Below are 27049 nucleotides of genomic sequence, written 5' to 3' on the forward strand. Positions count from 1 at the left end.
AGAGGGTTAAGAAATGGGAGGGTTTGCTGTATGGTCCTTTTGGAGAGAGAAAGAGAGAGAGATAGAGATAGAGATAGATAGATTTCTCAGGATTAAAAGACATAATCCAAGTGTTCAACCAGTTTGTAATTTTGTTAAGGACTGAAGAGAAGGAAGAGGCTGCTGCTTATTTATCTGAAGGATGAGGGATGCCACGATAGAGAGTGGAGTCATCAACAAAGAGATAATGATAATTTTCCAGAGAGTCAGAGAGATCATTTATGAAGATTAGGAATAGGATGGAGCATAGAACACTGCCCTGGGTCATTCAAACCTTGACCAGGGAGAGGAGACCAAAGAATCCCTTTGAGAGTCATACCTTGACCACAAGAGTTGAGGAAGTCAAGTCAGTAAGCCATGTGTGGTGTATTGGATGCTACATGCAGAAAGCTTGGATGATAATGGTAATGATCATAATAATGATACATAATGATAATGGTAATGATGATAATAATAATGGGACACAATGAAAATTATAATGGAAGGCTCCATAATAATAATAATGATAATGAGAATGATACATAATGATCAATAATAATGGGACATATTTCGAATGATAATAATAATTGGAATAAGAATGATAATGGTGCATAATGATAATAATGATAATTGTAATGATGCATAATAATAATAATGATAAGTTAAAAAAGACATAAAATGTGATAGCCCCCGTTGTTTTCGTAATTTTGCCCTATGGAGTTAAAGGGCCAGCCAATATTTATGTACAACTAAAAAGGCCGCCAGCCTACCAGTCGGCTATCTTTGATCAAATCGCAAAATAAAGTTAAATGCAAGTGTATGGCATTGTGTACTGTGCTTGTACCAAGTTTGAACAAAATCGGACCATGTATGTTCGAGAAATGGTTGGGGACACGTTTATGTAAGAAAATGGCACCCAATCGGCCATCTTTGATCTGATCTCGAAAAAAATGACATGCATAATATAATGCCATCATTCATTGTCTGCGTGCCAAGTTTGAACAACATCGGGAAATGCGTGTGCAAGAAATGGTTAAGGACGTGTTCAACATCGGGGATTTTTGCAACTAAAATGGCTGCTCGTTGGCCATCTTGGATCTGATATTGAAGAAAAATGACGTGCTAATGTAAGCCATCATTGATTATCTGTGTACGAAGTTTGAATAAGATCGGTAAATGCATATCCGAGAAATGGTTGAGGATATTTTTGACACCGGGGGGGGGGGGGGTTTGAACTAAAATGGCCACCAGTCGGCCATCTTGGATCTAATGTCGAAACAAAATGACGTGCTTATGTCCAAGTACAAATAAAATTGGTCCATAAATGTCCGAGAGATGGTTGCGGACGGATGCACGCATGCACTCAACAATCGAGACCAAATCTATAAGCACCCATTTCAGACGAAGTCCAATGGGGGCTAATAATAATGATAATGGTCCATGATAATAATGATTATAATAATGACAATGATCATGGTCCATAATGATAATGCCACAAAATGATAATGATAACGGAACATAATGAAAATGATAATAATAATGATACAATGTAATAATGGCACATGAGTACATCTATTAAATATGTACTATTGGAACATGAGTACATCTATTAATTATGTAGCATTGGAAAGTGAGTACAGTATGTCTATTAATTACGTGCTATTGGAATGTGAGTATGTCCATTAATACGCACTTGAGAAATGACCTAATCCGCCCCAGATTGCTAAGCACGCACGCTCAGACACCCCTAGTAACAAAGTCAATTGGGGTGGCCTGGACATTATACATACCTACCAGATAAGTATTGGAGAATGAAACGATGGAAAAAACTTTTGAAGAAGCTAAAAATACTTGTAAATGTAGCTGTGAGAAAGGGGTGTCCCTCTGCACAACAAAACAGTTGAAGAACTTTCTGATCAACTCATCCAAAAAGTTGACATATTGCAGTCCATATTGCAAAAACTCCTGACGATATGGGCCTGTGAAAGTCCAAAAGTTCATAGATGGGTGCGTTCTACCAAAACCTTAGTGATTCTTAGCACCGATGGGAAGGTCATATCTGTGGCATAGCTTGTCGATGCACAGGATATGTTTAAAACGATGATATTTACTATTAATCTTGTTTGGGAGGAGTGGGGGTGGGGGGTTGTGGGAGTGGGAGTTGTATGGGCTGTGACTGCCTTATACGTATATATTATTTGTTTAGTTCTGGAGCCACAAGAGAAATGATAGTAGATTTTTAGATTTTTACCTTCGCATTCTGCGAAAGGTTATGTTTTGGTCGGCGTGTATTTATTTATTTATTTATTTGTAATCTTGTGATTCATATAACTCAAAAAGTATTAAACCAAATTGCATGAAATTTGGTGGGATGATTGGTTATTAGCCAGGAAGCATTCGATTAGATTTTGGGATCGTTCGGGTCAAAGGTCAAGGTCACAAAAAGGTCAAAATCGTCTTTTTACGATAAGGTCAATTTTTATTCAATTTGCATGCAACTAACGCCAAAATGTTCAGAATTCAACGCCTCATCTTGTGATATGCAATATGACACAATGACGCCCATACTCTTGTTACCGGTTAGGGGTCAAAGGTCAACGCGGTCAATTCTTGTCCGCTTTACATGAACCCAGCACCAAAATGTTCAGAATTTAATGCCCAATCTTGTGACACAATGACGTCATAACACGTCACTGGTTGGGGTAAAATGTCGGGGGGGGTCACGCCCTTGAAAAATATGCGGTTTTCGGCATAACTCAGTCAATTCTTATTCGATTTGCATGAAACCAGCATCAAACTAGAACGGGCACTCATAGAGCGCATACCTTTGCCGCCACTACTTTTTTGTTCTTGGTATGAGCGTAGGGAACTCGTTTCATATGAATGGTCTTATGACACAAACCACATATCTATAATGTCATGACCCCCCCGACTTTCGGGGGCTACGGACTAAACAACGATCAACTCAAGTCGTTTTGGCGAGTCTTCACTCGCAAGCTCGGTGAATACAACGTTTCAACAAGAGAAGGTAATCTCGTTTGATGCTGGTTTCATGCAAATCGAATAAGAATTGACTGAGTTATGCCGAAAACCGCATATTTTTCAAGGGCGTGACCCCCCCCCCTGACATTTTACCCTAACCGGTGACGTGTTATGACGTCATTGTGTCACAAAATTGGGCATTAAATTCTGAACATTTTGGTGCTGGGTTCATGTAAAGCGGACAAGAATTGACCGCGTTATGACAAAAACCGCATATTTTTCAAGGTCGTGACCCCCCTGACCTTTGACCCCTAACCGGTAACAAGAGTATGGGGGTCATTGTGTCATATTGCATATCATAAGATGAGGCGTTGAATTCTGAACATTTTGGCGTTAGTTACATGCAAATTGAATAAAAATTGACCGTGTTATCGTAAAAAGACGATTTTGACCTTTTAGTGACCTTTACCTTGACCTTTGACCCGAACGATCCCAAAATCTAATTGAATGCTTCCTCGCTAATAACCAATCATCCCACCAAATTTCATGCAATTCGGTTTCATACTGTTTGAGTTATACGAATCACAAGATTACAAACAAATAAATAAATAAATACATGCCGACCAAAACATAACCTTTCACAGAATGCGAAGGTAACGAGATTACCTTCTCTTGTTGAAACGTTGTATTCACCGAGCTTGCGAGTGAAGACTCGCCAAAACGACTTGAGTTGATCGTTGTTTAGTCCGTAGCCCCCGAAAGTCGGGGGGGGGGGTCATGACATTATAGATATGTGGTTTGTGTCATAAGACCATTCATATGAAACCAGTTCCCCACACTCATACCAAGAACAAAAAAAGTAGTGGCGGCGAAGGTATGCGCTCTATGAGTGCCCGTTCTAGTTGCATCTATTGTTGAAAGGTGTGTGTGTTATAACCACAGCCGCCACAAGCTAATTGTATGAACAGGAAATTATAGAACCCAACTCCTATCATCCACTAAAATTTCTCGTATTTCCTATATTCTCGTGAGTCCGATTTGCATTCAGGAACAGAACAATTATGGTTAACCATTTCAAAATGACCACTCTTCCGTCTCAATGCTAAAAATTATGTTTGAATGATTATTTGAATCACAGATTTCACGCGAGTAACGGCAGATTTCACACGAGTCGCGGCAGATTTCACGCGAGTCATCCCCCAAACAAACACTTTGGTTTGCGTCTCCTCAAGATTGGCTAAACGTGTGCATTACCAACATTACACCATTCATTTTGTGATTTATTTGATTTCATGCTATAAATGTACACTTTTTTTTTACGCAATCGTAGAGTTTGTGATAAAAGTGAATGCACACATTTTGCCAATCAACTCGATCAAAACTCATCCCATCGCAGCTCTGAAAAGCAATCTTCCTGTTTCTGTGCAGCATCGACAACCACGTGTTACAGTGTGTCGTACCCACTTATTAAGCTGGCTATCTTCAGTTGTCCATGCTTAATATTCCAGCGATGTATTATGTAAGCATAGGTAAATGCGTACAGATTGCAAATTGACATGAAATAGTTAAACATAATTCTACTATTAATTTGCAAAGTCACTATCTTTGACACCAACACAAGTTTGTATTACGGATCCTAGGCATCAAAAGCTACATAAATCGAACAGTTTCAAATGGGGCACCTCGCCGCCATTAGAGCATGTAAATTGAATCAGATGTGGTAATAAATGTGAATTACTGCTGCGAGCCTGCGGCTGGATGACAGAGCAGGCCATTTGCATTTCTGCCACCTCAATTCCTACCCCATTTATAATTGCTATGGGAAACTTGTTTATGCAGCTCGGTATAAACCGGTTTCTACCAAACGGTGTAAATGACATTTACACGGTTCGGTACAAACACTTTATACGGTTCGGTACAAACACTTTATACGGTTCGGTACAAACACTTTATACGGTTCGGTACAAACACTTTATACGGTTCGGTACAAACACTTTGTACGGTTCGGTACAAACACTTTGTACGGTTCGGTACAAACACTTTGTACGGTTCGGTACAAACACTTTGTACGGTTCGGTACAAACACTTTGTACGGTTCGGTACAAACACTTTGTACGGTTCGGTACAAACACTTTGTACGGTTCGGTACAAACACTTTGTACGGTTCGGTATAAACACTTTGTACGGTTCGGTATAAACACTTTATACGGTTCAGTATAAACACTTTATACGGTTTGAAGAAGTGCTTTACATGGAATGTATTGTGTGTGAGTGTTTTATATTTGTGTTTCTTGTCCATCACTTCGACTCTAAAATATCGATCTCACCTTCGAGCTGTCTACTCTAAGTTTGATTCCCAAACTCATTATAAACTGTCTGTTTGGTTTTTCACAAAGTCGAATGTTGATTGCATCAACGAGTTTTCAGGTCGGTCAGACAGGACGTTTTTCCTTCTCTCACACCTGCCTGCATTCGCTGTGCCTCTCATAAAGGGTAGGCTTTTGTGTTCTGGTATCCTGAACAAATCTTCTACTCCTAGCTTGACCTAAATTAATCAATGTAGATACGACAGCCGTGTCCCCAAGGAATGATGCAGCCAACAACGGCGTGCCGCATGCCTGGAACGGCTCCCCAAAACATTCTGAGAGATTGATTGTGTGAAGGTTATCGTTCAGCCCAGCTCTCTTGACCATGATGTCACAAGTTGGTCACAGAAAAATCAAACCTTATTGAAAACCTCTTCACCAAAAAGAATAGAGGTCAATAAAATGTCTTGTTCCTCCATTACCCACTTTCACAACATTATATAAAGTCTGACTACAGTCTGAGCTCATTGCTAAACCTAATCTTTGCTGCTTACCAAGTTTAACCCTTGTTCCTTACCAGCTCTAAGATTTGATATTTACAATGTGTGGCACCTGTGCCTCACCAGGTCCAGCATATGCTCCTTACCAAGTCTAATGCTTGCTCTTCACTATATTTGACCCTTGCTCCTTACCCAGGGGGACTGTTGCTCCTTACCTTGTATGATCCATATATATATATATATATATATATATATATATATATATATATATATATATATATATATATATATATATATATATATATATATATATATATATATATATATATATATATATATAACCCTTGTTCATTATTATATACAACTCTTGCTCATCACTAGATCGCAGCCTTGATCCTGAACAAGTGTGACCCTTGTTCTGTATTACTTTCACAGTGTTTTTGATGACCATCCAAGGGAGCACAATCGCAAAGACACCATGCTTTGCACCAAAAGATTATCGGACATTGCTACGACAACTTGCTGAACTCCAAAAAGAATATGTAAGTTTTTTTTTTTTTGTCTTAATTTCATTCCCTACCTCATGTTCAATACTTTCATCTTAGTCACCACAGGGCATTATAATGGAAAGTACAATGGTGTGCAATGTTGGTTTTCACAAGTTTATACAAAGACCAGCAGAACAGGCCATCAATATGTCAATAAAAATCCATAGGATTTTCATCCTCGTAATACTCCTTACAGGGACAGCATGATAACTCAGTAACATAGTAGATCGCTTATGAACTGTCTAGCCGAGGTTCAACAGGACAAACTCCATTATTGGAATCAGAGGAAGTGACAGGACAAGCTCTGATTTTAATTCTCATTTTGCCACTTTGGCTCATGTTCTTCAAGACCCCACACTTTGCGTGGACTTCCTTCACTTGTTACCTCTCAAGTCCATGACAACCTATGGATTAACCTCAGTTTGCATATTTATTTTGTCCAAACATGGGAAATCCCAGGGAGACACAAAGGGCACCTTGAAACTGCTTATCGTATTCCCGACCTCACTTTTTGCAGAAAGGCAGGAGGGATCCCAAATACCTAGAGGGTCCCCCTTCCCGACTTCCCCAGGTGGTGCCCACCCAGACCATGACGCAAGGGTTTCCCTCCCCCACTGCAACTATTCCAAGCGGTGCCGGCTCGGCCTGTGGAAAAACCTCCAGAGAGCCCTCCCATATCCAATATGCAGAAAGGTCACCTGGCACCCCAGACACCATCCCTCTCCTTTGGTGCAGTTGTCACCTCAGTGAGGGGACGTCAAGAGCCCACCGGGGGAGGGAAGAGAGTGGAGATGAGAAACTGAGAGGAGCCTAAGCAATGCAAGTTTGGATCATTCGCTCGACGGCGGATTAATCTCTCTATCGAGTGCAGCTTGTGGCTGCTGGTTGCATCATTGGTTGGGACGCGGCTATGCCGCTGATGCAGTGTCCCCCTTACCAGTGCACTGGTACTCATTTTGCCAACCTCGGAAGGATGACAGGCTGAGCAACCTCCTGGTGTATTAATTCAGTAGCCCAACGGGGCTTGAACTCAGGACTCTAGGATCCCAAGCCGCCACCCTAACCACTAAGCCAACACCAGGCTTGCTGGCGGATTAGTTAGATGTTTGAAAAGAGCAATGATTCTCAATCAAACTGGAGCAAAGTCGATGGCGAGCCATTACAAATTCCCATGCTTCCCATCTAAAGCAAAGTTGAAAGATGGCAAAAGGATTAACCAGAAATGACCCAATATTAAATTTTGAGTTTAAAAAAGAAATCTTCCATTTTGACCCCTGTGACACTAACCCCTGGGGCATGAACCTGGAGTTAAATCAAAAAAAAAAAAAAAAAAAAATCGGTACATATTTCATACAACCCCCAATGCTGATTGTATATACAAAGTAACGTAAAAATAAAAATTTCTAAAATGTGTCTGTAATTGCATTTTTTTGTTATTTGACCTTTTGACCTTTCCCTATGGCACAGCGAAAAATGATACTGCTCTCGCAACTTCTTGCCATATCTGCACAACCGTTTAGGAGGAAATAACGTGACAGATAGACAGATAGACACACAGCCACATCGATGGAGAAGATTACAATAGCCCCTCAGTTTTTTCTTTTTCTCAAAAAGCGTGGGGATAAAAATGAACCCCTGGCAACCCCTGCCCCGGTCTACTACAAATCCTCAGTAAAACAAAAACAAAGGCAGAAATAAACTAGGAGGGCACTCGGGAGAGCACATACCTTTGCTCCGCAATGCCTGATCCAGCATAATATATCGGGCCCAATAAATTTTTGAAATATCATGCTATATGTCATTTTTGGCCTTATCTTTCAATGGTGAAGAATCACTTTTAGAATTAAAAAAAATATTGGATCCAGATCTGGGTTTGGATCTTCATCAAAATCGAATCAATTCATCTTTGTCATGCACCCATCCTGTCCATTAGGTTTCTTCCAAATCCATCCCCAACTTTTTGAGATATCGTGCTGCATATCATTTTTAGCCTGATCTCTCAAAAGTGAAGAATCACTTTAAAAATTCTAGTATCTGGATCAGTGTCTGGATCTTCACCAAAATGTAATGAATTCATCTTTGTCACACACACAACCTGCTCACCAAATTTCATCCAAATCCGTCTACAACTTTGTGAGATATCCTGCACACAAACAAACAAACAGACAGGGGTGAAAACATAACCTCCTTCACTTTTGGTGGCAGAGGTAACTAGAAGGGCACTCGGTAGAGTGCATACCTCCACCACATAATGCCTGATCCACGAGAACATATCGGGCCCAATATATTTTGAGATGTCGTACTATATGTCGTTTTTGTCCCTATCTCTGAATGGTGAAGAATCACTTAAAAAAATTATCGGATCCAGATCCGGATTCGGATAATAACCAAAACCGAAACATTTCTTCCTTGTCACACACCCAACATGTCCACCAAGTTTCATCTGAATCTGTCCGAAACTTTTTGAGATATTGTGCTACATATCATTTTTGGCCCGATCTCTCAATGGTAAAGAATCACTTTAAAATTCTAGTAGTCGGATCCGGATCCTCACCAAAATCTAATCAATTCGTCCTTGTCACACCTCAAACCTGTCTACTAAGTTTCATCCGAATCCGTTCACAATTTTGTTAAGATATTGTGCTATATATTAGTTTGGCCCTATCTCTCAATGGTGAAGAATCACTTAAAAAAAACTATCGGCTCTGGATTCGGATCTTAGCCAAAACCAAATCCATTTTTCCTTGTCACACACCCAACGTGTCCGCCAAATTTCATCTGAATCCATCCAGAACTTTGTGACATATTGTGCTCTATATCAGTTTAGCCCTATCTCTCAGTGGTGAGGATTCACTTTAAAAATTCAAGTAGTCGGATCCGGATCCCGATTTTCACCAATATCTAATCAGTTGATCCTTGTCACACACCCAACCTGCCCACCAAATTTCTTCTGGATCCGTCCACAACTTTGAGATATCTTGTACACAGAGAGGGGTGAAAACATAACCTCCTTCCACCTTCGGTGGCGGAGGTAATAACACGGCACGCATTTACACCCAGAATGACATTATGCAAAGCCCAATCAAAATTTACGGATTTTTTTTTCTCCAGACTGTGTGAAACTACAACCACCCCCGCACACCACTGATGGAAGCACAGCAGTGATATATTGATAATCCGAAAATATATCCAGATGTACACATGAGGAAATGAATGGATTGGAATGAGGAGTGATGGATTGAAACAGGAGAATGGACGAGGGAGAGAAACCATAAAGGATGTTCTCAATCACATGGATGAGGAGACACGATCTGTTTGGTCGGGACTCACAACCCATCCGGTCACAGCCGGTGTGACACGTGGTTCCTCCCGCCAGGTACAGTGACAGTCAAGATCCATCCATCCATTGGGACCATACTCTGTGCCGAGCGTTGGTGCTGCCTAAGCAGTCTCCTTGGCTGTTGGGCACAATCTTGGATGGGTCGCCACTCCGACACAGGATACCAGCATGCTGATACTCATTTTGCTGACCTCAGAAGGATGACAGGCAGAGTTAACCCCACCTGGTATTAATTCAATAGCTGAGTGGGATTTGAACTCAGGACCCTAGGATCGCAAGCCCATCACTCTAATCATTAAGCCAACACCAGGCATAGTCAAGATGTTTTGGTTTAACCAGGAAAGTTTGAGAAAATGGATTATAATAGAGTAAAACAAAAAAAACTGTTTCTTGTACTTTTAATCTAAAGTTGTGAAGTCCGCTTATTGTTATTTACGCGTTTCATTGAATCAGGTTGGTCTGATAAATAACTGAGAGCAAATCACAAAAACACGAGCTTAGATAAACACACACCAATCCCATATATCATTGACAACAGGTAATACACAAACAAATGCCATATATCATTCAGAACAGGTAATGCACTTAAAAATCCCACATATCAATTGAAAACAGGTAATACTCGCTCGAATCCCATATATCATTGACAACAGGTAATGCACGCACCAAACCCAAAAATGTGTTGGTTATTTTGTAGGTTATGTGGTAGGTTACTTTGTTGGATGCTGTGTCCATTGCTTTGTTGGTTACTTTATCAGTTGCTTTGAACATTCCTTTGTCGGTTGCCTTGTTGGTTGCTTTGTCATTGATTTGAACGATGCTTTGCCGGTTGTTTGTCTGTTGCTTTGCACATTGTTTTGTCCGTTGCTTTTCTGATTGCTTTGTCAGTTGTTTTGTTGGTTGCTTTGGCTGTTGCTTTGTCTGTTGCTTTGCCAGTTGCCTTGTTGGTTGCTTTGTTGTTGCTTTGCCGGTTGCATTGAACATTGCTTTGTCAGTTGCTTTGCCAGTTGCCTTGTTGGTTGCTTTGTTGTTGCTTTGCCGGTTGCATTGAACATTGCTTTGTCAGTTGCTTTGCCAGTTGCCTTGTTGGTTGCCTTGTTGGTTGCTTTGTTGTTGCTTTGTCAGTTGCTTTGTCAGTTGCTTTGCCGATTATTTTGTCGGTTGATTTATGTTATTTTGTTGATTACTAAATTTGTTACTTTGTTGGTTACCACTTTGCATGATATCAGTAAGCTAAAATGGTCTCAGATGAGTTTTCATGATATAGTGGCTAAAATAATTGGGTACATCTCATCGGATGAAACTTCCAATGAACTATAAAAGTTGAGCTTCCCCTTGTTTAAAATGATCACTTATGTCACAGCACAACAATGAAACTTCTCTTAACATAATTTATGCCTGACATAATGTCGTAACTTTAATCTAAATTGTGGAGGAAATGGAAATAAGTGTGGCAGGAGATGGGATTAATGGGAGGGGAAATGTATGTATATCTAACTATTTATAGATCATGGCCGTGAGGTCAAAGCTTCCCTAATAAAAAAATATGGGTCATAAGCTTTAGCTTATTGTTCAGCACAAGAAACACTAAGCTATGACTTCCTAATCGAATGACATTTCACCTCAAATAAGTATCTTATCTGTGATTAAACCATAAGGTATATGAGGGGTTCATACGATCTCCTTAGAACTAAAGTAAACATTCTCACGCTATATTGCTTCATGCATGAAGACCCCACTCTGTGATTATTAATGAAAATATATATCATTCGCTAACATGGTTATGATGGCCACTTTAGTTGCATGCACGGATATATATGACACCCACAGTGTTCGATCCGTCAAAGAGAAAAGAGTGCGAGGATCCACTCGTTATAAGGGTTTCACATATTTACCACTAGTTGGTAATTCAGGTAACAAGTTGCAGGTAATGATATTTTCTTCAGGTGACATCCGAAGTTCCTTTCACGGCTGAGTTGTTTCATTCTGTGCTTGAGAATACCTCATCCCTCAAAAAAAACTGTCCTCAAAAGAGAGAGGAAAAGGACAGAAGAGTGAAAAATGTGCAAACTCATTCCCGATTACGATCTCTCATGATAAAATGAAAGGTTGAAGAAATCATTTGAGGGTGAGCTGTGCTATCTCATTCTAAATGTATAAAAAGTGACAGAAGGAGTAAAAGTACAATCAATTGCAAGGATAAAACTAATTAATTAGTGTTAGGCGAGTCATGGGATCCTACACACGAGCAAAGTGCTGATATATTGCCTCATTTAGAATTGGTTGTGCTTCGTAGCTGAAGAAGGCTGTACACATGAACACAAGTGAACCACCTGATTAATTTGTTCAAAGTGAAGAAGCTGCTTCCCAAAAAGAAACCACATTCTGAGATTGCAAGCGATGTAACCTGGTGTCAAGGAACCTCCCTGAATACCAGACCACTTACTACCTGCAGTGCACGCAGGGATTTGTAATTTGTTCAGGGTCTCCACGATAGCTCGTCTACTCTTCATGACAGAAGCCATGTGGTCTTTAATGTCCACCATTTATTGCTTGCAGATTGGACAACCCGCTTAACTTCCATTGAGGGATGACACACACATTGATACTTTGTCATGTAAACTTCATAATGAGAACACCAGGATGACAATTTATAGCTGGGTCAAGATTTAAACCCAGATTAGACAGCTCAGAGATGAGTATGCACACCTTTTGGTAAGTATACCTGCTCAATGCATCGAACACTTATATGACAGGGAGTGTTAAAACGAGACTTTTCAATTATATAAGGAATCACTTTGAAACCACCTGCACCGAACCCAACCATCTTGTTCACTGATTACGGTGTTTTTTTTTCTACCCCCTCTTTTATATATATATATATATATATATATATATATATATATATATATATATATATATATATATATATATATATATATATATATATATATATATATATATATATATATATATATATATATATATATATATATATATATATATATATATATATATATATATATATATATATATATATATATATATATATATATATATATATATATATATATATATATATATATATATATATATATATATATATATATATATATATATATATATATATATATATATATATATATATATATATATATATATATATATATATATATATATATATATATATATATATATATATATATATATATATATATATATATATATATATATATATATATATATATATATATATATATATATATATCTCTATATATATATATATATATATATATATATATCTCTATATATATATATATATATATATATATATCTCTATATATATATATATATATATATATATCTCTATATATATATATATATATATATATATATATATCTATATATATATATATATATATATATCTCTATATATATATATATATATATATATATCTCTATATATATATATATATATATATATCTCTATATATATATATATATATATATATATATCTATATATATATATATATATATATATATATATATATATATATATATATATATATATATATATATATATATATATATATATATATATATATATATATATATATATATATATATATATATATATATATCTCTATATATATATATATATATATCTATATATATATATATCTCTATATATATATATATATATATATATCTCTATATATATATATATATATATATATCTCTATCTCTCTCTCGTCACCTCGCCCGTGCCTTGTTGGACACCCAGCAGGATTAAAAACAAAACCTGTCAAAGGGCAGATGAGTTCCTTGTGAGCCAACAGCCATCCATATCTAGTGCCCAACTGTGTCTGTGGACGTCCTCCTGCAGCTGGGTTGTTTTTTAAGGAAGTTGGTGCCAGCATGTGCACTCCAGCCACCGTAAAACACCTCATTCCACAAAACCCATAAACGCAAAGAAAACTGAAAACCCACCTCCTGTGCTGCTGCCCTTCACAAAACAGCTCACCGGATGATGGGATTGGGGCAAAGCCTTCGGGACCCCCATTCTTTAATAGGAGGAAAAGCATGGGGTAAACCTCCTGTGTCAGACTGCGGTAGTGAGTGGCAGAGTGGTGCTGAGGTGTCATCCACCAGACTCCTTTGGTTAACCTGAGGCAGGCCCTTCAGGTGGGTGCCTAGAATGTCTTATCCCTAAGAGAGGATATACTAAGACACCAAAAGAAGAATTTTATTCTCTCAAGGGACACTGGATACCAATGAATACTCTGGACACACAACTTCATCACGTACAACTGCTTTGTCTGCATCCGTGCAACAAGCAAGTAAGGATTCAGTATCAGAGAAACATGCCATTGGATTGATATCATGCCGACGACGTGCCTCGTTGTTGCAGCAGGTTGATCAGCATCTCAAGGAGATGGGGATGGGCCAGGCATCTGCCTGGGGGGTGGTCAGTTCCACACTCGTGTGTGCAACAAGCAATCACCTGTCTGTTATTAACTGAGCACCAGCATTTGAACATCGATATTGCAGCACTCTCTGGGGTTCGGAGACCGGATAGTGGTGAGATCATAACAGGTAGTGACACCTACTATTGGTCTGATCGCTCTGACAGTTACCATGCCAAAGGAGTTGCTGCAGCTGTGTCCAATAAGCTCACTCCCATGATAATTGAGGTAACACCGGTCAACAAGCATATTATGAGATGAAGGATTTGTCACTCTTTGAGTGTCCTTTCCCTGACCTCTGTAGATGCTTCGATTAAGGCGAGTGATCTCACTGTGAAGGAGACATTTTGTGCTACGCTCGAGTCTGTGGTTGATCAGTACCCCAGGCAAGATTCTCTTCTAGTCTTTGGGTATTTCAATGCATTGACTGGAATTGGTAGGGATGGTTATGAGATATGTGTTGTACCCATGGGTCTGGAACTGTGAACCAGAATTGCACTATATTCCTTTACTTTGCAAGAAGTCGTGGACTTAGGATGGCCGGTTCATGGTTTCAGCACCCACAGGCTCATCGCTGGACTTGGTATTCCAATGCAGGTGGTGTGGCAAAGGAGATTGACCATATGCTCGTTGATGGGCACTGGAGGATGATCCAGAACTTCAGGGTCTACCGGCGTGCTCAGTTCCTCAATATCGACAACAGGCTTGTTGTAGGAACTCTCATGTTGCAGATTAAATCTGGGAGAATGGTACCATCCCAGCCTCAGCTGAATGTTGGCAAGCTCAAAAATGACAGGGTAGCTGTGGAGTCTGCAAACAGGCTGAGTGTGGATTTTGGAAGTCTGGGTTCTTTGGGGAATCCTGAAGAGTTGTGGAGTGCCTTCAAAACCACCATCCTTGATGTTGCTGATCGATGTCTTGAAACTCACCGAAAGGCGAAGAAGAATTTCATTCTCTCAAGGGACACTGGATACCATATACCAGTCACAGGGCCAGTCTTAATGGCAGAGCTGAGCTGTTCAGGGAGCTGAGGCATAAAACATGATGTGTGCTGAGGGTGGACAAGCAGACCTATGTGTGAGGAATCTGTGAGGGGGTAGAGCATCACCTGTGGTCAAGTGATTCTCGTCCTGCTTACAGGGGAAATCACAAATTACATTCCTCCAAGCCCATCCCTTGGTGTACTGCAGTGAGAGCGGGGGTGGTGGGCTCTTGACAGAGGAGTCCGAAGTGAAGGCCCGCTGGGCCAGTTACTTTGAGCGGCTCTACCAGGCTGACTCACTAGCTGTTGAGTTGGATGTCAGGGGTGTTACTATCCCTATTGTTGACCCTCCAATCAACTGTGATCCACCTTCATTTGTGGAAACATAGGCTGCGGTGAACCGGTTGAAATGGGGTAAAGCTCCTGGGATCTGTGGCATCCACACTGAACTTCTCAAGGCTGGTGGAAATGCTGTACTTGCGTCATTGCATGCAGTTCTGTGCTCTGCCTGGAACACAGGCATCATCCCAACTGACTGGAAGAGGGGCTTTTTTGTTCCTCTCTGGAAAGGGAAGGATGATCGCCAAGACTGCAACAACTACCGAGTGGTGACGCTGCTCTCAGTGCCGGGCAAGGTCTTTGCTCGGATAATTATTGATAGGATTCACCACCATCTCCTTGAGCACCAGAACCCAGAGCAGTTAGGCTTTCCACCAAAGAAGTCAACAATTGACCGTATCCTTGCTCTTCGGGTCCTCACCAAATACAGACGAGAGTTTCGGCAGGGGCTGTTTGCAGCCGATGTTGATCTCTGTAAAGCGTTTGATTCAGTGAATCTGGATGCCCTCTGGAGGATTCTTGGTCTTTGTGGGGTGCTACCAAAACTGATCAATCTGATGTCTGAACTATACTCTGGAACCAAGAGTGCTGTGAGATGTGGTGATATCATCTCTGACTTATTTCCAGTTGTTACTGGAGTTCGTCTGGTGTGTGTACTGGCCCACACAATTTTCAGCACTTGTATGGACTAGATTCTGGGGAGGATGCCGGAGAGATCAAGCTGTGCTGCATCGTTTGGGAATGTCAATATCTCTGACATTGATTTTGCAGATGATGCAGTCATCTTTGCGGAGACTCGAGATATCCTTTTGGGGACCCTCGAGGTGTTGAATGAGGAGTCGGAGCCACTGGGATTAAAGTTTCCTGGGTCAAAACTAAGATCCAGGCTTTCAATGACATATTGAATGCTGTTTTCTTTTCTGTATCTGTTTGTGGTGAGGATGTTGAGGTCACAGAGAGATTCACTTTCCTTGGCAGTGATATTCATGTCTCTGCTGGCTGTGAGCCAGAGGTCAACAGACGTCTGGGTCAGGCCTGGGGAGTCATGGATTCACTGGATCATGAGGTGTTGTGCTGTCAATACCTGTGTAGGAGGATGAAAGTCTGAGCCTTGAAGTCCTTGTTGCTTCCAGTCTTGCTCTCTGGATGGGAGACTTGGACTCTGACAAAGGATCTGAGACAAAGACTTAACTCCTTCGGTATTAGGTATCTTCCTTGGTATCCTTGGCTCTCACTGAGGGGACTTTGTGTCAAACGAGTGGTCGCTGAGGGAGACTCAAATGAGATTTGTTACCTGTATGGTCCGTGAGAGTCAGCTGCAGCTAGATGGACATGTGGCTCATTTTCCAGATGCTGATCCTGCTCACGAGATTCTCTCAGCAAGGGAGCCTCGTGAATGGAGAAGGCCAACGGGCCGACGACGTGCCTCGTTGTTGCAGCAGGTTGATCAGCATCTCAAGGAGATGGGGATGGTCCAGGCATCTGCCTGGGGGGTAGCCAGACGGTGGCCCCTGGAGTACGGCGGAAATTGGACGCAGCGACGTACTGTTCCAGCGCATGCTCCCATACCTTTAACCTGACCTGATTTTGCTCCATGAACCCCAATCTTGTTCAGGACTAAGCACGCAACAAAGCAACATATAAAATACCTGACAAAACAAATTTATTAGGATATGCAGAAGACAAGAATGAAACTTCTCTTCACATAATTTATGGTGAACATAATGTTATAACTTTAATTAATACTTTGGAGTATGTGCATTGCGAAGGTGTCTTCGACTCATGGAGAATCTGTTCAATACATCGTGCAGTTTGTACTTAGGTGTTAGGACAGAGTGTAAAATTAACAAGAAAATTGGAAAATTTATATCATTTATGAAGAATGTGGGAAAATGTAAGGAATTCAGTAATCTTTACTGCAGATGCATTAAATGGGTTGACATTATCTTTTTTGGTTTTACTGGTGAGATCAATATTGTCAACCTATCTTAGCTGGTTCCACAACACAGCAACTGGATGTGCAACCAAACCGCTCTGGACACACAACTACTTTGTCTGCATCCGTGCAACAAGCAAGTAGTTGCGCATCAAGGTTCCCGCTCGTTTTTACTGTTGGTGTATTAGTTGTTGTTTTTTGAGCTCACCTGGAACATCGTTCCGGGGAGCTTATTAGATGGCGCGTCGTCTGTCTGTCAGTCCATCAGTTTGTCCGTCCTCAAACACTTACAACTTCTCTGAGACGACACACAGGATTTCGATGAAACTTGACCACTACCTTCATCACCAAATGATGTACCAAAGTTTGCTCACGGCATTAAAAAAAAAATCAAGGTCTATAAAGAGGATGATCGCTCAGGTGTGGATCAGGTGTGTGTTCCATTACCAATCAACTTGCTATCGCTTGTCAAGCCAGCCGTTCCTTATCCACCATGTTGTTGGACTGCTTGCTTGAGTGCTTAAGCCACTTGGCACGCGCTCCACAAGAAACGTGGTAACTGAACAACACCCCACGTTAGAATGTGCCTCGATCATGTGTGTCATGTCATTGCATTTGATTGGCGACAGATACCGCTCAAAGCACGTGGCAGCAAATGACGAACGCCGTCCCATTTACAAGCATTTTATTGATCCGTGAAACGTTTCTCATTGGTTGACTGACATGATGTAACTCAGAGCAAAACATTGTTCCAATGAAAACCGCACATGTGCTGCGTTCGCCTCATTCAGTGCATGCACACATGTACAGGATGTCACCAAGCTGGCCGGCCTTCACTGAGCGATGGTGCTCGCAAACCGAACATGGACACACGACGACAAAGCTAAAACGGTCTTATTGTGACCTTGAATTGCATCCTTCTTGTTTTTTCTAACTTTCCAATTAATCGACTAGTCTGCTAGAAGGGCAAGCGGTATCTTTGGCGCATGAGGACATTCGACCGTTCACGCCTGCGCTGCACCAACCTCAGGAACCATCACTCCAGGTGAACATGAATCAAACGATAAAGACAACATCGGCGACATTTAAAGTAATTTTTTAATTATATATTTTCTACTTCCTTGTATAAAGTGATCTGTTAATCAAGATTCTAGAGCGACTTGCAAATGCTTCCCACGTGGTGACGTTGCGTTGAATGGTGTAGCAGATGATGCGGCGAGAAGCGGTGTACGGGATAACATTATTTCGTGTGTGGGTTTATCCCTCGATTATGTACTGAACACTGAAATTGTATTCGAAAACAAGAATAAATTGTGTGCTGTGCACATGTGTGAATGTGCAAAGCAACGAAATTAAGGGAATGAACAGAGATTGCTAATTTGCATACTCCTACTCCAAATAAATCCCGATCAGGAATCATTTTACAAAGAAAAGTCCAGAAGAAATTTCCGCGGGACCGCAATTCTGCGTCTGCTTCTGTATACGATTTTACCCTTTTAATGTGATCACAGGGTGCGTTGTGTGTTTGTTTGATCGACCCTTAATGGTACAGTGCGTTGGTTCAGGTTTGTACAGTGCCTGAGTTGGGAATAGTCCCATTGCCTTAGGGGTTCTACACTTCCTCAATTAGCGGTTGTACAATGCCTGATTTATGGTAGTGGAGGCCCTGGGGCACATGTGCGTGATGGTGGTGGCGGGGGTGACCCTTTCTGCCACCAACGATGAAGTCAAGCAGTAGTTTCCCTTTTTCACTGATGTCACTCAAAACTCATATGTTAGTCTGTGACACCCCTATTCCATTTGTATAGATGCCTGAAGAAAGCCTGGTGTTGGCGCAGTGGTTTGGGCAGCGGCTTGGGATCCAAAAGGTCCTGAGTTCAAGTCCCGTTGGGCCACTGAATTAATACACCAGGGGGTTGACTCAGCCTGTCATCCTTCCGAGGTCGGCGAAGTGAATACCAGTATACTGGGCCCGGTGTATGCCCCGGTTAGAATAGGTGTACCATATCCCTGTGTCATAAGAGGCGACTAGGGTTGCGTCAGGAAGGGCATCCGGCGTAAAAACTAAGCCAAATCACTATGCGGATCATACGGATGATCCGCTGTGGCGACCCCTAACAGGAGCAGCCGAAAGAAGAAGATAGATGCCTGAAGAACATTACAGGCTTCACGGATTAAATTATTGGATAAAATACAGTAATTACCTCCCGCCACCGAAGGTGAAGGAGGTTATGTTTTCTCTCTCTCTCTCTGTCTCTGTCTCTGTCTCTCGTTGTTTGTGTATAGGATATCTCAAAAAAGTTATGGGCGGATTCAGATGAAACTTGGTGAACACGTTAGGTGTTTGACGAGGAAGAATTGATTCAATTTTGGTGAAGATCGGGATCCTGTTCGAGATACGAGAATTATTTCTTTTTTCAAGTGATTCTTCCCCATTGAGAGATAGAACCAAAAACGATTTCGCAAGATATTTCTAAAATGTATTGGGGCCCGATATGTTCTCATGGATCAGGCATTACGTGGCGGAGGTATGCGCTCTACCAAGTGCCCTTCAAGTTTCAGTAGTGTTTTTGTGGGCTTGTAGTACCGCCATTGGATTGCAGAAACGACTGAAGATTGGCAAAGTGTGCAATTAGCTTGTCAAAAAGATAATGTATTACTGTTACAACTTCTAAGCTCCATTTTTTTTGATTTAATTTGAGTGATGGAACAATAAGCAATGAAACGCGAAACATTGCTCCATATGTTCCTGGTATCGGATTCCACCAACACAGAAAGTAAAAATCCTTCGAACAAGTGAATGCGGACTATAAGAGCGAAATGATTTCAATACCAGATAAGCTAAAAATTATCTCACTCTTCCCTGTGCATGTGCGGTCGGGATGCATTCCAAGCAAAAGTAAACTTTCTTCCAGCAACACGGCAAACCTTCTGATTCCGATTTGAGGCTCCCAAAATTCAGGCTCATCTCCACTCGTGTGTGTGTGTGTATATATATATATATGTATATATATATATATATATATATATATATATATATATATATATATATATATATATATATATAAATATATATCTAAATATATATCTCTCTCTCTGACAAAGTGTAGCGTAATCTTTAACTTTTATTGTATACTGAGTGGAAATGTATGATTCCCCACAGTATGAGAGATAGGGCTAAACTGATATATAGCAATCAACTCTGGAACTCTACCTTCTCACGTTTTCCCAAACACTTATGACCTTCCCCTTTTCAAAAAGCAGATGTTTTTTTTACTTTCTCAAAAACCCTGACACTATTCTCTCTTTCCTTACTTTTCTATCAATGTAGTTCTTTTATTAAAGGCTTGGCCTCGACGAGGACTATTTATTCTGTGACTGAAGCCTTAAACATAAAAAATTAAATGATGGAAGTGCTCACATTATACTGCACCAACATGGTTGTTCCACAATCGTTATGCTGTTGTTGGTATCAAATTTGCTTTGGTGTTTATTAACAACTTGTTTATGTCACTACTTTTTTGTTGTGTGTGTGCAGAGCTTCATGAAGTTTGGCAATAGTTCAGGTGAATATACATCGTCCTTCAAGTGCCTTCCAAACCGCACTGTGTCTCATCTGGAATGGATAAGAAGGGTAAATATATATATATATATCTCTCTCTCTCATATATATATATATATATATATATATATATATATATATATATATATATATATATATATATATATATATATATATATATATATATATATATATATATATATCGTGTGTGAGAGCAAGTCTTTTTGTTTGTTTATCGTTTGTACGTTTCCAAATCCTGGATTAATTTCCCCAGAATTTGATGCACTGCATTATTTTGTAATTCAGGTTATCATCAATAAAAACTTTCAGTTCTTAATCAAATTGATGTAAAAACATGAAATAACAGTACATTGGGCAATCAAGCGTTGTTTGTCAGGATCTTGCCTCAGCAGGGATAGGGCAGAGCTTGGCTTGTGCCTCAGCATTCGAAGGTGATTCTCTGGACATGGGAATCAAACCAGTTTCCTTATGTATCCATCTTAACCAATTGCATTTCCATATTTATATTCCAAATGCAGAATGGAAATAAATATACAGAGTCCACTCACTCCGTGGGTTATTTACACAGCATTCCATCTCAAGTTAATTTTTGTTAGTGTTGTAAACACCAATGGTTTTATTATTTTACTAAAGTTTAAATAACTCGATGTTGATCAGTTACCCAATTTGTAACACTCATAATAATAACAGATGTATTAAATGAATTGTAAGCAGACGAAGTTGATGGCACGCTATTGCAATTCCCCACACTTCCCACCTCATGCAAAGTTGAAAGATGGCAAAAAGGTCCACCAGGAATGACCCAATATCAAATTTTTAGTTAAAAGAAATTTCCGTTGTGACCCCAAGAACCCACACCTTGGGGCATGGAAGTCAACAAGCAAGCATCTTTCTTTCTTTTTTATGTGCTGTAATTGCATTTTTTTTTGGTTTTTTGACCCCACCCTCAGTGGTGGCGCCAAAGATGATACTGTTCTTGCAGCTTTTGTGCCATGTGGTGATCATAACTGCCGGGTTTAGTTAATTTTTGCAGAACCATTTAGGAGGAGATAGCGTGACAGATGGAGACAGACAGACAGAGCCGATTACAATTTCCCCGGTTTTTTGTTTTTTTAAGCGTGGTGATAACGAGTATAACTACATTTATGTACTCGTCGGTTATGGCACTTTACCATCTACTCATACTTTAACAGCCCCAATTATTCTCACCTTCTAGTAGGGTAGGTTGGTGAAATATTTTCCACCCAAGTTTTTCATGAAGTGACTGGCCAGGCCTTACATTTGAGTAGAGCTGATTTGAGAAGGAATTTATAATGTATTCAGTGTGTGGGAAATAACTCAGCTACTCTTCGCGAAAGACACTGTGGGATATGTAATGTCCACCAACTAATGCCAGCACATGGGACACCAACTTAACGTCCATCCGGTGGCTGGAGCAGTGTGTGATGCAACGCCCTGCCTTTAAAACATCAATCCGACAGTTTATAGTCAGGTCGGGATGCTTAACTCAGACCAGACAGTTCAAATGTTCTGTGTGCGACCTGTGTCAAATGTGTCAAAACCAAAGGCTAACGTCTTTACCGAGGATTCACCTTTACTCTGCATTTCAAATACAACTTGTCCTGTTTGGCTGAAATTTTCAAAAGGCAGAGGTACTTAGATATCGGTGCAATTCCAAAGTTGTATAATGGAGGTCCTAAATTCCAGTACGCAGCTTTTGCAGAACGATTTGAAGCACCACCAACATGATCTTACCTACTTGAGCCTAACATGTAGGATCCAAGTGTGTCAAACAGTGAGCTTCAACACTCATTTTGGGCATTTAATTGCCCACCAGAGTCAAATGCCCCACCCTGACCTTCTCATTGGCTAAAAGTACACTCTGAGGCAATCGTTGTATATAATGTAGTCAGTTGAAGACCATTTCTCACAGTGAACATTCGAGTGAGCATTATGTCGTTCTTTCATGAAGATCAATAACATGTCAATAAGATGGGGATAGAGACATGCGATTGGATTTTATTTAAATACAAATGAGGACAATGTGAGTGTTTGGGTTTTTTTCCAAAAGACCCGATAATAATGCAGAAACGGTTTGCCACACTTGTCCAACCCTCTCTTTACAGTCCTGAACTGGACACTTTCGCCCTGGGTTGCTTGAGAACAGATCAGATTACGTAGCTTATATGAACTTTGAAACGGAGTATGAAAATAATACGATAAAGATCGACCAACTTTCGTAATTTCAAATATCGAGAGTGAAATAAAAATTGTGAAACTCGTATTGTGAATCAACACAAGGATTATCAAACATTTGAAACGATTTTCAAACATGTTAAGGAAAAACACACAGAACAACATTGTGATGATCTTAACAACAATAATTCCCTCAAATTACAATAAAGTGCTTACCATCCATACCCTCTCCGTTTGATGACCTCGTCCTTTTCTGAGTCAAATGGTTTGTCCTCGACAGAAATTTCTGTTTAGCCAAATTAAGCACCTTGTATTTTGAAGGAAGTACGACAATAAAACTCACATCTTATATTAATACCATCCACGAACCATGATTTGTCTGGCTTCACGTAGGCTTTTCTTCTTGTCTTATTCATTTTCTGGTGAAGGGCTGCTCTAATCATTTACAAACTCATCTGGTGATGAGATCACACTCTCAGTCGCTGTATCGATATTTTAGCCCATACATCCAATTACATCGCAACATGGTCTGCCGGTTTCGCTTGATCTGTACCGTTACCCAGAAGCCCCACGAGTTACAATGATACCCAAGATTGTTCCATTTGGATTGTGAGTAGGTCAAGCTGTTATTAATTTCTGGTCATGTAAAAATCTGGGTTATCATGTTTGGAGTTTGCATTTGAACTGACAGATGATGATGGTGGAAACAAGATTCAAATGTCATACACTGTGCTGAATTATCCACCGTCTATGAATGTCTTGTCAATTCATGTAAAAGTACACTGATCTCTAATACTGTCTTCGTCATACTTGTGGTTTATGTCGAAATTCCACTGTGAGCCTGAGGCCACTGTATAAGACAAAGAGTTATGTATCATGTGGTTTTTGTTTGACATTTTAGCAATCCCAGATATATGGACACATTGGTGGGACATTTCTTTACTTGTTCTAATCACGTCAATTTCTCTCTTTTTTTTCACTCCACTACAGAAATGATTTTGATTGCCGTTTCTTTGTTTTATAGAAACCCAACATTGGCATGAAGAAAATACTGAACGACTTGATGAAATACAAGTGGTCTTTAAACCACATCAGATCACATTTCCAACAACTTCGTTTATACAGTTCGGTGTCTCAGAACCTTGAAGACCTGATTAATTTTCTCCAAACTCTCCAGGTACTACAAGCATTTTAGCATTCTGTTGTCTACAGCATGATGATGAATAAAACTGGGCATGGTGGTTTTTTTAAAAACCCTCCCAAAAATATACAAATTCTAGAATCGTAGTATGGCATATATAATTTGGCATGTGTGTCTATGTACATACGTGTTTGACTTGTAAAATCGTTTTCCAAAAAATTATTTTCCTTAAACATTTATGGTAAATTCTGCCAAACCTTAAACAAACTGCTTAAGCTCAACACTTCCCAACTTAAACCTACAAGATGAGTAATTAACGTAACAACAATCCCTATACTCAGTTGACTACTACCCTCAACTTAAGCGGAGTGCGACATCCAACCTAAGACCCATTTTTAATGGACTTGAGATCATTGCAATGATCAACTGAAACCTACTGCAATGTTAACTCACCAATATTTTTTTCTCTTCTATCCACCTCCTTTCCTCTTCGATCCAATCCTCAGAAGCACGTGGAGGTCAATGTCCCTCGAAGACACAGTTGTGTCCCAAGAAACGACAAGGAGAGGCTGGCATTATTGAGGAATTTGCACATGTATATAATTCATATCGCCAGAATTTTAGTAAGGTTCAAGGGTGGAAGTATGGGATGTTAAGTCTGCATCTAAGTTCACACACACGGAACCGTCCTCTGAACACCCAGCCTTAAATTTTCATGTCGTTCATTGGGACATCGCATAATTATTGACTTTTTGCAGGAGCTTTGTGCAGCATCGACAATCAAACTTGAGGATCAATGTGATGACCTAAATCCTCTTTGACCGGCACAGTGTTCCGTGCACATGCTGAGATTGTCTGAGGAACTAACCCGGCATTATTGTACTCTTGCCTCAACTTGAAACTTTTACATTTTATATTTATTTAATTATTTAATATGTTAACTTATCTATTTATTTCCTATTTTTTTTGTTTGATCAGCGTAACACTATTTATAAACTTTAATTTGTCATTTCTGAATATCAGAATAAAACAAGTTTTGCAAAATATGTTTTTATTTTCATTTGATCCAGAATTTCGAAATTCAAAAGGTTTATTCTTTTAGTTTGAGATTTAAGGCCCAAAGAGCGAGGCAACATGCCAACCAGGCCCATGAGCATGGAGCCTCGATGAGGACACAAACCCAGAACAAAACACATGAAGGCACCGAGACGTGAAAATATGTTACAACAATGTCCCAGCACCAAAAGTTTTTAAAAATATTTTTTATATTTTTTGAGGCTCGTGGAGGAGCAACAACAATGAATGAATCAGGGTGTAACATAAACAAAAAGAACAGGAGAGGGTGGGCAGAGACACCAACAGCAGAGTTGAGGGAGACTTGGAGAAATAAAGAACATGGGGAAGAAGGAGAGGACATGAGGTTACTAAGATGAACACAGCCACAAACTCTCAATCATAGAAGTGGAAGAAACCAGGAAAGAGGTGGGGAGGCATACAAGAGTCTAGGCTCAATGAGGAATTGAATGACAAAGGTGAGCAGGTTCACAAACTATTGGATGGGGGGGGGGGTGCAGCAATGCCTAAGCTCTAAGGAGAATTCCCAGATGGTAACTGACCTTGATCTTCCTATGAAAGGTTATGGAAGATAGTGAGGCCAAGCAGTTCCAGGAACTGTACTCCTTCCAGTGGCTGTCCAGAGAAGTGGATTGGATAGATGCATGCTCCTTATTGAGAGTGCGAGTTTGTGCAATTTGCTGGAATTGAGCATCATGTTCCTAGTAGCTGACTTGCAGCTTATTCAGATCTGACCAAAGGGATTCCCTAGTGGCCGATTATTCACAAGACTGATAATATAATAATAGTAGTTCCCTTAAAAGAATGTCAATGCAAGAGGAGGCCATTATGCCCATCGGACCTGCACAATGGTATGCAACTTATGGTTGTTTGTCCATTCTCTATTCTTTTTAAATGCTGAGCATCAAGCAAGGAAGCAGTACACACCATCTCTTGAGTCTTGGGGTATTACCCAGCTAAGGTTCCAACTGCTGGCCTACCAGGCGCAGAGCGGATGCTCTAACTCAGTGGTTCCCAAACTTTTTTTTGTCCACGACCCAAAATTTGAAATCACAGTCACCTCGCAACCCAAATGCTACTGGTACCTACGATAAAAAATGTCCGAGAAAACGCTTTTGACGTAAACCCCCCCCCCTCCCTCAAAAATGGGATTTTGAGGGGAGTTTTTCAAGTTCGGGTTGCAACCCTGGGTTTGGGAACCCCTGCTCTAACCAGTAAACCACTGTGTCTGGTTATCATTCCACACAGTAGTGTTATCGTTATGCACAGCTCAGTCATCAGCAAAATGGGACAGTTGTTTTTCAAGAGAATCGGACAGTTCATTGATATCGATAAATAATGATATAGGTCATAAAACACTTTTCCCAATCTGAAGGGCAAGATCACAGGAAAGGACACCACCAAGGGCCACATGCTGTGTCGGCTCATAGAGGAAATGAAACAAGATGCCTCTGAAATCAGCCTCAAGAGATGGCCCGAATCTCTTGCTTGTAGTTTAGGTCATCTATCCATTGTAGTTTATCTCATTGCTTGTAGTTTAGGTCATTTAATCACTTCCTGAAAGTTTAGACTGTCAGGAGTAACATATCCAATGTAGCATAGCTACTGTCGGTCAAAAGCCAAAATGGTTGTTGAAG

General features: G+C 40.1%; 1 protein-coding gene across 3 annotated transcripts in view; it reads left to right on the forward strand.

Annotated features, from left to right (window-relative positions):
- Window positions 1-25369, forward strand: part of LOC147018157 (uncharacterized) — a 30248-nt gene extending 4879 nt beyond the window's left edge. Inside the window, exons 3-6 of one of the 3 annotated variants that reach the window (XM_085897565.1) lie at window positions 6242-6348; window positions 20957-20984; window positions 24222-24374; window positions 24845-25369. In XM_085897565.1, the coding sequence (XP_085753691.1) occupies window positions 6242-6348; window positions 20957-20984; window positions 24222-24343 (257 nt within the window). In that variant the 3' untranslated portion in view covers window positions 24344-24374; window positions 24845-25369. Of the gene's footprint in view, window positions 1-6241; window positions 6349-20956; window positions 21053-24221; window positions 24375-24844 lie in introns of all 3 variants that reach the window. The other 2 variants (XM_085897563.1, XM_085897564.1) reach the window with 2 other exon arrangements.
- The last annotated feature ends 1680 nt before the right edge of the window (window positions 25370-27049 follow it).

This window comes from Eptatretus burgeri, chromosome 10 (assembly GCF_056783735.1).
Source record: "Eptatretus burgeri isolate ZD-2024b chromosome 10, Ebu_testis_v1, whole genome shotgun sequence".
NCBI classification, from domain to species: Eukaryota; Metazoa; Chordata; class Myxini; order Myxiniformes; family Myxinidae; genus Eptatretus; species Eptatretus burgeri.